We start from the raw sequence: 12,413 nt of genomic DNA on the forward strand, positions 1-12,413 counted from the left end.
CACCCCCCCCCCCCAATGTCTTGGAACATGTCTGAACAGGTTGTTTAAAATAACTATGCCATCTCATAGTCCAAGTTATTAATTTTAGCTCAAAAGCAGTTGAGGGGCCTTTGGTACTGTCACTCCATTCTCCAATCATTACACTCATTTGCCAAACTGAAAATGACCCAGTTATCCCAATTCTCTGGTTTTTAATCAACTGAACAGCAGAAAATCCAATTGAAGTCATCCTTAACTGAATCACCCTTTTCATACATCAATGGTGCATTGCATTAGGAAAACACTTATCCAAAATTCAAAGGTGGCTTTCAGAGTAATTTATAAAGTAGGTTTGAAATCATCATTGACCATGTTATTTCCCCAGCAAGTGTCTTACAAGAACACTTGTAGTTGACCTTTGGTTGTACTTCTTGTCAGTAGTTAAATATCCACTGATACTAGGCTAGATGCCTCAACTACTACATGAGCGTAAACAAGATATATTTCCATATACTTTGGCCATAATTACAGGACATTTCACTAACAAATTACAATACTTTGCATTGAGCAGGTGTGGCTGAATGCAGTAATTTGTTTGAGAGCAGCTCAGCAGCATTCGGATGTGTATATTCATGTAGGTCGCAGCAAGAGCTTGAGGCAGTTCCCTATTGTCGAGCAAATAAATATTACTTGCTCTTAGATGTTACGATTGCAATCCTCATACTAGTGTAGTTAGCGCCATGTAGTCTGAACAAAAAGATAGATTGCATTGTTGGACTTTGAGGTTATTGTTAGTGTGTTTGAAGAATTTTTTTTCCCCCTCAATCCATTTAACAAAAAGGATTTTATTGCAGGACTAAGTATTATTGAGGATGTGATGAGCTCAGTAACAGGTAGGAAATTAGTGATCGAAACTGATTAGAACAAACTGTAAATGACGAGATAGTAGGAACTGCAGATGCTGGAAAATCCGAGACAACAAGGTGCAAGGCTGGATGAACACAGCAGGCCAAGCAGCAGCATAGGAGCAGAGAGGCTGACGTTTCGGGCCTAGACCCTTCTTCAGAAAAGGGGGAGGGGAAGGGGGTTCTGAAATAAATAGGGAGAGAGTGGGAGGCGGATAGAAGATGGATAGAGGAGAGGAAACAAACAGGTCGAAGAGGCGGGGATGGAGCCAGTAAAGGTGAGTGTAGGTGGGGAGCTACTTTTCCCTGCAACCGCAGGAAGTGCTACCCCTGCCCCCATACCTTCTCCCTCACCCCCATCCCAGGCCCCAAGAAGACTTTCCACATCAAGCAGATATTCACCTGCACATCTGCCAATGTGGTATACTGCATCCGCTGTACCCGGTGTGGCCTCCTCTACATCGGGGAAACCAAGCGGAGGCTCGGGGACCGCTTTGCAGAACACCTACAACTCGGTTCGCAATAAACAACTGCACCTCCCAGTCGCGAACCATTTCAACTCCCCCTCCCATTCCTCAGACGACATGTCCATCCTGGGCCTCCTGCAGTGCCACAACGATGCCACCCGAAGGTTGCAGGAACAGCAACTCATATTCCGCTTGGGAACCCTGCAGCCCAATGGTATCAATGTGGATTTCACAAGTTTCAAAATCTCCCCTCCCCCTACTGCATCCCAAAACCAGTCCAGCTCGTCCCTGCCTCCCTAACCTGTTCTTCCTCCCACCTATCCCCTCCTCCCACCTCAAGCTGCACCTCCATCTCCTACCGACCAACCTCATCCCGCCCCCTTGACCTGTCCGTCCTCCCTGGACTGACCTATCCCCTCCCTAACTCCCCACCTACACTCACCTTTACTGGCTCCATCCCCGCCTCTTCGACCTTTGTTTCCTCTCCACCTATCCTCTCCTCTATCCATCTTCTATCCGCCTCCCACTCTCTCCCTATTTATTTCAGAACCCCATTCCCCTCCCCCTTTTCTGATGAAGGGTCTAGGCCCGAAACATCAGCCTCTCTGCTCCTATGATGCTGCTTGGCCTGCTGTGTTCATCCAGCCCTGCACCTTGTTGTCTTGTAAATGACAAGGACTGGCAGTAATACTTGGCAGCTGCATTTGTTGTGAATTTATCCTCTGAAATATTGATATGTTAATAATTAATGCTGTTCAATGTATTTTGACAAAGTGCACAATTTGAAAAGCAGTACTGTAATGATGGAAAGAAGTTGTTTAGACTTGGTTTACAAGCACAGATAGAATTAATTGCTTTTCCAGTGCATTATTCCGATTTTTGCACAATGGCCTGACAACCATTACATGTAGCATTTTTATTTGTGTTTCTTCTGCACACGTGTATACACTTCTGAGCGAATCAAGGGTCCCTGTAACTGCTGAGAATATTTTTTTAAAAGCATGTATTAATTTTACATGGACTGTTTTCTATTAAATACCTGGTTTCAGAAATCAGAAATGTCGTGTTTATCACCAGTTAATGGGAAAAATGTGCCAGGACAATAAGAGAATTATAGAAGAAGGGGAAGAGGGAAACAAAAACAACTAGTTTGTGATTTGCTGACCTGACTGGAAATATCTGTGTTTTGTTCTTAAAATGTATATTACTGTTGTTAATATCCATCTGCTTTGTTTATTCTTAGCACGCAAACAAGAAATTATTAAAGTTACCGAGCAACTGATTGAAGCCATTAACAATGGAGATTTTGAAGCCTACACGTATGTATTTGTTTGTTTCCATTGTCCATTTTGAGTTGATTCATCCTATTTCATCCTATTCTAGGATGTACGGTCTGAATTTTTGTACAGAATTGATGTTAATTCATACAACACTCAGGGTTTTTTTTTTACTATGTATTCCTTCAATCACATAACTTCAAGAAAATTATCCTGGAAATGTTCAGTTTGATCCAGAACTAATGATTGTAATGACCAGCAACTCAGTGTGGGGAACCTGGTTTCATAGCAGGATCTTAAGTGTTAGCTCTCCTGCTCAGATTTGATCTTTGTTGTACGTCTGTATGACACCAGTTTTCACACACAGGAAGGGAAAGGAGTACTGTAATTGGAGCCAAGCATCAGTTTACTATATATGCAGTCACGGCTCAGATAGTTGATGGATTGAAGTCACAGGCTGGAGATCCACAGGAACATTCCTTTGCTGTCATAGTGCTGGAATCCTGGAGGTGATCAGTCTTGGGGGAGATAGAGGCCTGTATCTTTGTTCTGTCTAGTTATAGGGAAGAGGTTCTTTCCTGCCTGGGACAAAGAGGGCCCAAGGCTTTCTTGAGGCTTGGTCCACAAGCAATGTCAAGTAATAGTTTTTTTTCCCACCTTTATGTCATGCCCAGCTGTCTCATTCCCGGAAGGATTAGGCAGTCACTGCTTCCCTGGGGAAGCCTGCTGGAAAGAGTAAGTTAGTATCGGCAGGGAGAGGAAGTGACAGGCCTCATCTTAATTGTCTCCCCAGCTCAGCATCCCCTCATGTCTCTGACAACCTTGAATAGCTACCCTGGCAAGTTCCTGCAACTGATAAGGGAGCCTAATTTTGTTGACCCATCATAATCCGACTGTTTTATTTGAACTTTGATCTCTACTCCCTATAATTCCTTTGTTTCAACATTTCCCTGTCAAATCAATAGCTTAATAATCTACTACTTAGCCATTCCAAAGTCAACCTCCAGGACATGCCTGTGATTAGTTCTTGATGAGTAGCCCTTCATTTTGATTATTCTTGACATCCTTTACTTATTGATAAAATAAGAACCTTATAGCATAGCACAGTAAGTGGTTAGGAAGGCAAATGAAGCAAGACAAAGTGGAGCTCAGTCCACAATTTGGTCTTGATCGTATAGAATAGTGTGGCAGGCTTGAGAGGCACTCCTGCTGCTATTTCTTATGTTCTTACACTGAGACACCAAAATCTACAGGCAGTTGCATTCAGATTACATTTTAGATTCAGAGACTAACTCGAAAAGTACTAAATTTAAATTCACAGACCCATAATCAAGACCTAACTGACATCTCTGTGTCACAGTATTGATACATTGAGGTGACTTATTTTTCCATGGACCTGTATTGTATATCATACCAAAAGATTCCATAACCTGTCCAAAAAGAGTGACATCTTGCCTGTAAAAATACTTTGTACTATGTACGAATCTATAATCGTGCACGTAAATGTGCAAGTATATAAAGTAGGCGCCAAAATCTTCAATATCTGGATTTTTGGAGATTGGCAGTATTTGGAGATGGGCATCAGGATCCACAACCATCTGATGGTGTACATGTATGTGGAAATTGTTTGGGAAGTGCAAGGCTTCAATGGGCTGATTCCTGCAAAAGTCTCTTCCATTGATTTCAATGTCAGAGACTTGAGCCAAACATGCAGACTTAACTGGGTGCTTAATGCCTGGTCTAATTTGGCAGTTAGTCAGCCAAATCACTGCACCTCATCGCCCTCCACCCCCAACCCCCTGCTGACCCAACTACCCAGTACCTGACACCACCCTTCAACAAATCTGATTCGTCCATTCCGTTTATCCACCCTCTATCCAGTCACCCATCTATTCACCCACTCACTAATCTACTCATTTACTCAGGCTCGAGACCTTTAAAACCAGCTTACTTGAATGCAGCAGTTACTGTATTTGAAAAGGGGGGCATATTCTATCTTCAACCATCTTTTACACGCAGTGGTCTTAGCCCATGAGTGTCTACAGTGACCCCGCAAAGCTTCAGCCGAGGGGAATATTTCAGGAAAATCAGTTTTCCGAAACCTTTGCAGGCAGCAACAATGCGTGTGCAGTCATTGTCTGATCGGAATACCTGGAACCCATATTCGGTTTTCACTGTGTTGGGTTGATAGAAACCAGGCTTAGTGTTGAACAAAGCAACTGAGAACTGGGCACCATTGAGTGTAAAATATTGTTTAATAGATTGAATTTCATGTTTCAATAAGTTTTCCTCTCATTCTTCTAAACTCCAACGAACACAGGCCCAACCTACTGAAAGCCTGCTCATAAGATAGTCCCTTCAAACTATTAGAAAGGTTTTAACCAAGTGAACCTTTTTGCTTTCTCTATTACATATATGGCTGGGAAGTGATCTATTTAAGTTGCTTAAAATAATTTTTTTTAAAGTCAAATGCTAAGTGCGAAATAACTGTCTGCTCTGCAGGAATCCAGAAGAAGTGACATAATCTTAAAATTTATGTTAGGTCAGTTAGAAATGAAATAAGGAAGTACCTTTTCACATTGTTACTGGAAATATATAATTCATTCTTCCAAAAGGCTGTGTGTGTAGTGTCAATGAATTTATCAGGATTGAATTGATAATGTTCGAAATGTGTGCCAAGTGACATGAAACCAAGATGGGTAAAGATAGTTCAAGCATGATCTAATTACATTGTGAAACAGTTTTAAGGGGCTGAATGGTCTCTTCTCCCTGTATGTTCCCAACCCATTTAATACGTTAAGCTCAAAATGGTCCTTCCTTGAAAGGAGCAAACCTAGAAACCTTGACAATGGAATGCACGTAAAGATCGGTTCACCATTGAGACCATGCTTGGGTACTCTATGGATCCACATACCTTCATGTCATCCCTTTAGTTTAATATTTGTTTTCTTTGATTTTCTACCCAAGGTATATTAGCTTGCAACCATACCTGACGCATATCTGATCATTCAGTTATATTTAGTTTTGCAAAGCTCAACATGTTTACTTTGATATTAGACTAACTGGTCTGTCAGTGTTCTCAATCCTATGGCACAATTTGCACAGATAAAGAAACTTCAAAAATTGTGTCCAGAGTCACTGTTATCTTGGTTGGATTTGTTTCAAAATTTTGGGATGCTTTTTATTCAGGTTTGGTAAATTGTGTCCTGTTTTATCATCATCATCTTATGTTCTGCTTATTTCCTGTTCTATGTTATCTATAATAATTGTTCAATGTGCTTCTCTTATGCTGCCTTTATTCGAAATACACTGTAGTTTGGATTTTACTTAAAACTGAGCACAGATCCTTACTTAAGGGAGATGGGGAAGTTTCTTACAAGTGCTGGGTTCACAATAGAGATGTACATGTAAAACTGGTTTGTAACTTCATAGAAATGTGCAAGTACAGAACTGAAAAGAAATACATCATTATCAGCATCACTCTAATTTAAACTAGATGAAGCCAATGGTGACAAAATATTTTTCGTTGGGATATAATTAAACATTTTCAATGCAGGAACAACATTTAACTTTTAGTAATTTTGGATTAACAGCAAAATCTTTAGAGAAGTACAATACATATCCTTCTTACTTGTAGAATTACTAAATTAAAGTTACAGATTCACTCAGGTGTTTTGCACATAGATTTGCACTATCTAAAACTAATTAATTATATTCTACAGCATGGCTACTCTTGAATAATGTGTTAGAAGCTCAGATTTCGGTCAGGGGCAAAGCCACAGTGCTCAGTGTTTACTACAGAGAAACCGAATGATCTATATGTCATGAATTTCCCCTTTCACATTGAATTGAATCAGGTGCCAAGTCACAGGGGTCTCTGGACATCCAGCAATATTGATGGCAACAAACCAGTGATCAACCAGTTACATTGAAGCATTCACACAGACCGCAAACTAGAAATTTAAAATGTTTTTCATTTTCAGTTAAACATTTTATCAACAATGCAGTGCATGTTTCAGATATTTACAGGGCATTAAGGTTGAAGTTGGAAAACCATAGAGCGTTCTAAAATAAAATTATTTTGAATGTCATGTCACAATTGAGAAATTTTATATTTTGTAACAATTAAATTGGTTTCCTCAGTTTCTAAGAGTTGTACATCAGTATTTATGAATTTAATATGCTGTTAAAAAGCCATAGACATCTCATTTGGCAAGTTGTAACATTTTCAAGAGTTTTTACTGTGATACATAACAGCATAAAAGTTCATTTCTTATCAATTCAATGATTTCTACTTGATTACAGTCAGCGGGAGCTTAAAAGCACACTCTGTGGAGAAATCTGGATTTTTACAATTAGTTGCATATTTTTGGACTCCAGGAGTTGCTGTCAGTTTCAGAGGAATGCTGGCAAGGAATGCTAACAATTTTGCTGCAAACTACAGGGCATTATTTCATTATTACTTTCCTGATTTTTCTTTTTCTTTTGCTCCCCATTTTGGATATCTTACTGTATCAGTAAAGCATAAATTGAGTACTTTTAGTAATTTTGAACATGATTTATAATTGAAATGTGTACCTTTTCTGTTTGCAGAAAAATTTGTGATCCAGGGCTCACTGCATTTGAACCTGAAGCACTGGGTAACTTGGTTGAAGGAATGGACTTCCACAGATTTTACTTTGAAAATGGTAAATAATGGGGTCCTTATTTCTAGCTTTGTAAGACATTCAATTTTGCTGTGTTTCATTAATAAATAAATGTGCATCTTTTTGTTTTAGCTTTGTCTAAGAACCACAAGCCAATTCATACCATTATATTGAACCCCCACGTCCATTTGATTGGAGACGATGCTGCCTGCATAGCATATATCCGCCTCACTCAATATATCGATGGCAGTAGCATGCCAAAAACCATGCAGACTGAGGAAACCAGAGTCTGGCATCGCCGTGATGGCAAGTGGCAAAATGTTCACTTCCACCGCTCAGGAGCCCCAACTGTACCTGTCAAGTAAGGTGAATTTCTACATTGGCAAAATACACACAAAAAAGATAATTATTACTTAACTGTGAAATGGGAAATTCTCTATTTACAGAAAAGCGTCTCTCATTTTTTAACGTTCCTATTGCAACTTTGGAATGCAAGTAGAATCAGTTTTTTTTAAAATCTAATGGGCAAACCAGAAAATTAATTTTCATTTTAGGAAATCAAATCTAATATTGATGGCATGGCTCAAAATTTTATTAAGTTATGCTCTATCCATTATGGCGAAATAAACAGAAGCATAGCACTTTTTTGGATTTAAAAAGAAATTGTCTCGTTAAGAATCTTTACAGGAACTTGAATGTAATATAATTCTTTACAGTTTACAAATTTAGGGGTAATTCATGGGGCAAAAGGATGAGGAGAGTCCAGGGCATGGGGGGGGGGGCAACAGATTGTGACATGTCACCGACTCATGTAGCAGTTAAAAGATAATCTGTTAATAGTCACCACATGATATCTTCAGTCTGTTTTAATTTCACTGACAGTTGTACACAGTACTGAAGTTTTAACTTCTAAATAGAATTTCTGCTCTGGTCACTTAGTCTTTGACGTAGACCTCAACATTGAATCATTTTCGAGCTTTTCCTGTTTTTGGCTTTATTGCAGACATTTCCCACAGGTGTAAAAATAACATTAATACAATTTCCCATTCGTTCAACTTGGTTTAAGATTCTATTCCTATCATGTCTATCAGTTGGAGTGTTTGGACATCACAGGATTTGGCATAATTATATGCAGACACTTCAGGAAGTGCTGCATTCTCTGACTTGCGGTTGAAATGAAAGACAATTGTACCTAATCTCTCTCTGACTTTGATGTGTATAAAAGGCATTCAGTGACGCTATTTGAAGAACTGCTGGGTAGTTCCACCATGGTGACTTGGTTGAGGTTTATCCATCTACCAATATCTTCAATTCTATTTAACAAAGAACTGCGGATGCCAGAGGCCTGAAATAAAAACAGAACTTACTGGAGAATCTCCGTGCATCTGGCAGTGTCTGTGAGGGGGGAAGAAGTAGATTTAAGGTTTCGAGTCCAATTCTGATGAAGAGTCACCGGACTCAAAATATTAACTCTGAGTTTTGAGTCTGGTGACTCCTCATCAGAACTGGAATTGAAATGTTAACCCTGCCGCCTTCCCACAGATGCTGATAAACCTGCTGAGTTTCTCCAGCAACTTCTGTTTTTCTTCAGTCTTATTGCTGTTTGAGACCCTGCTTTGCACATAGTGACTGTTTTCCATTTGTAGCAGTAGTAATTTTATATCAAAAATAATTAGTTAACTGTGAAATACCTTTCGGAAGACATGAAGGACTCACTTAAATTACAAGTTTGTCGTATGGTTTGCAATGTTATTTACTTACTTAACTCCATAACAAGTCTACCAAAATTATTTTTCATTTAAAAGAAGCCAAAAAAACCAGTATGGAAGCTTGACGTTTAAACATACTGTGATGAAGGGAAAGCTAATTGATTCATAATGAAAGGAAGAGAACTGCTGTGCCAAATCTAAACTTTAATAGGCTTTTAAAAAGCTTTCACCATGAGGGAACACAAGGGGACAATGGAAGTTAATTCCATTTGTACTTTTTTTTAATGTGCTTTTAGAGGGAAAGAAAATTCTGGAACTGTATGCTTTGCGATTACACAAGCTCAAGCAAATTTTTGAAGTTTAGGATTTGAATAGTCTTTTGTAGCTCAACTCCTGGCTGTGTCAGTGATAGTAGAAAATTGAATTTTATATCTGTTCTTCATTTTAGCTAAAAGAACTGGTGCCACTGCTGAATTGTCAGCACTCATTATGGATTGGAAGATCAAGATCACATTTTAGGCACTTCCAGTCTATTTTAACGCATGTTTCTGAATGCATGAAGCTCTGACAGTGCACTTGTGACATGTCCTTTGCTGTTTATACCATCCGTAAATTTTTGTTTACACTTCATGGGAAGAAATGTTGCAAGAAGAACGAAACCAAAGGAAGGAAAACTGTTGAAAGTAATTTTTAAGCCGTTATTTGCGCCAGGTTTCTTAACTTGTTATAATTATAAAAGTTTAAATAAAAATGTATTTTTTCTGAATTTCAAAAATTTTAAAAGCTACTGTACCCCCTCAATCTGTACAAGAATACATTGTAAGTGGCCCGTATTCATTTTGAGTCTAGAAATAGTTTTGTAATATATAAAGAAGGGGATGTCCTTAAAGTGGCAGGGCACTGTTACATGCAGTTCCAAAACTTGTTTTACAAGCTGGAATTATCTAGTCAGGGCTGGCTGTATCAGCCTAGCAAGCAACACCTATTACAGTAGCTGAACAGCCTTTTTTCATTTGTTTTTTTTTCAGGTGAAACATATGGGAAACTATCTTTTAAACAAAAAGCAAATTTTGATGTGCTAGTGCTACTGCTAGTCTTTTATTTGTTGTTTTCTTATGTGTCATCATCTAGGATTATTTTTAAGTTGATAATTCATTTTTACTCAGTTTGGGTGCAATATGTTTCAGAAGAATCAAGCTTGCTTTAATTATGGTGATGTGCAAATTGTGATTTCAGTCAAGTGCTTATTGCTTTGGTGAAAATAGTTTAGGGTTTTGTGGACTATGTTAATCTGCTTGTTTGTAGTTATCTATAGTATCAATTTAACAAAGAAACACAAGATCTTGGAATTTAAACACCAAATATAGTGGATCTGTGATGTACATGCAACATTTATTTAAGAACTTCCTTGCCTAGGCAGCTGATCAAACAAACTCAGATCATTTATGACTTTTTATTTTTCTCCTATGGACACGGGGATTGATGTTTTTAATGTCATCCGTGATAAATGGTTTATTAATACTTTGTGAACAGGATGATTTTCGCTTCTGCTTCAGTATATTTGTGAAGGTGTTCTTGTAAAAAAAAAACAACCAAGCTACCAGTTATGTCCTTTTTCCTTTAGAGCGAATATTCCCTCTTTTAAAATGCTTGTTTCTTCGCTGTTGTATACTTAGAGGGTTATACTCCAGTGCTGAATAGTGCATGTGATCTTAATTAATGTTTTCGGTGATTGTATGCAACCATCAGATTTCTCATTCAGTGGTCAAATCTCGGCAGAATTAATTTATTTATAATCTGTGTTTGTTAGTCGCCCACAAAATAATATGGTTAGCTGCTGTAACTAGTTAAATAGATGGCAATAAAGTCTACCCATTACATGGATTCAGAAATCGTGTTTAAATAAGCATGTATATTTATGGGCCATATTAATATGCCAATAAGATCTATGAAAAATAGGGAGTTTTTTTTCATTTTGTTTTATGGTGACTGGCTGTAGTAACTAAGTGTACTGAAATCTATATATGTTATTTTCAAATTTTAATACCACATGTGGTATTAAAGTAGTATTAAAGACCAAGTCTGTCTTCCACACCCAGATCTGAGGAATGGTGATTGGATTTTCCACCACAATTGAAATGATACTTAAGTTCTTTCATTCTGCAAAGCTGCTGTTTATCTTGGGACACAGTGTACAGAGTTCTTGCCATAATGGTAAATAATTGATACATTAAAACAAAATAAATTTGTGATTATTTCTCCTGACTGCCTGTTCTCTATGGTGTGTAATCCTTTGGTCTCAAAAATCAAAATGTTTGAACAATACATCAGAGATGAGGGCAGCATGGTGCTCAGTGGTTAGTGCTGCTGCCTCTCAGTACCAGGGACTTCGGTTTAACTCCAGCTTCGGGTGACTGTGCGGCGTTTGCGTGGGTTTCTGCTGGGTGCTGCGGTTTCTTCCCAGAGTCTAAAGATGTGCAAGTTACGTGGAATGCTGAATTGCTCCAAAGTGTCCAGAGATGTGTAGGATAGGTGGATTAGCCGCAGTAAATGTGAAGTGACAGGGATAGTGTGGGTTCTGGTTGGAATGCTGTTGGATGGTCAATGCAGACTTGATGGACTGAGTGGCCCCTTTCCACATTAGGGAATCGGTGATTCTATATCTTAGAACTCGAGTTTCTGTTTCAGATATGTAAGGTGGTTCTAAATGTTCTATGTACCTTACTGCATTTTAAGCTTTGCTTTTTTTGTCTATGATAAATTTGAGTACAGAGCAAAGCATAGTTTGCTGTGTAATAAAGATTATGGTTTTGTTTACGTCAAGTATTAATGTGAATGTTAATATCAGTCTTGACTCCGTAGCAGCACCCAGAACACCAGTCTCGACTCAGCAGTAAATCTCCAGAGTCTAGGTATGAATGTCATGGGTTCACACCTTACCCAAGGCAAGCACAAAATGGCAATTGATTGCTGTCTTAAGGAAATGCTGCATCAAGGAAAGTGTCCAATTGGAAGATGAGATGCTGTTTTTCAAACTTATTTTCAGAACAGTTCGGAGGCCAAGGTCAGAATGGGAGTGGCACGAAGAGAAAAAATGAGGTGGCCAGAAGTTAGATGCTGTGCTCACTGACTGGATGGAGATGTTCTATTAAGTAGATACTAAATCTGCATTTCCCAGATTGTGAGCAGTGAGTACATTATATTAAATTGAAAGAAGCATATCTGACTTGCTGTTTTGCCTGGAATCAGTATTTTGGAGCCTTGGATGGTGGAAAACAGAAGTAACCATGCAGATGTTGTATTTTATGCATTTGCATGGGATGGAGTGTGCAATTGAAATGTGACGAGTTGTCTTGAGGAGAACTGTCGCTTCAGAAGGAAGGAAAAGGGACGATGTGCTTGATAGCATCATGCAGGAACTGGCTAGAAC

The 12,413-nt window shown here is 38.7% G+C and overlaps 1 protein-coding gene across 5 annotated transcripts in view; it reads left to right on the forward strand.

Annotated features, from left to right (window-relative positions):
* Positions 1–11,248, forward strand: part of LOC109922295 (calcium/calmodulin-dependent protein kinase type II subunit delta) — a 274,180-nt gene extending 262,932 nt beyond the window's left edge. For 4 of the 5 annotated variants that reach the window (XM_048597035.1, XM_048597057.1, XM_048597041.1 and 1 more), the window contains exons 15-18: positions 2,595–2,670; positions 7,222–7,316; positions 7,407–7,640; positions 9,432–11,248. In XM_048597035.1, coding sequence (XP_048452992.1) covers positions 2,595–2,670; positions 7,222–7,316; positions 7,407–7,639 — 404 coding nt within the window. In that variant the 3' untranslated portion in view covers position 7,640; positions 9,432–11,248. The remainder of the gene's footprint in view (positions 1–2,594; positions 2,671–7,221; positions 7,317–7,406; positions 7,641–9,431) is intronic. The other variant, XM_048597047.1, reaches the window with a different exon arrangement.
* Positions 11,249–12,413: the final 1,165 nt, after the last annotated feature.

The sequence above is a fragment of the Rhincodon typus genome, chromosome 1 (assembly GCF_021869965.1).
Source record: "Rhincodon typus isolate 14 chromosome 1, sRhiTyp1.1, whole genome shotgun sequence".
In the NCBI taxonomy this organism is placed as follows: domain Eukaryota; kingdom Metazoa; phylum Chordata; class Chondrichthyes; order Orectolobiformes; family Rhincodontidae; genus Rhincodon; species Rhincodon typus.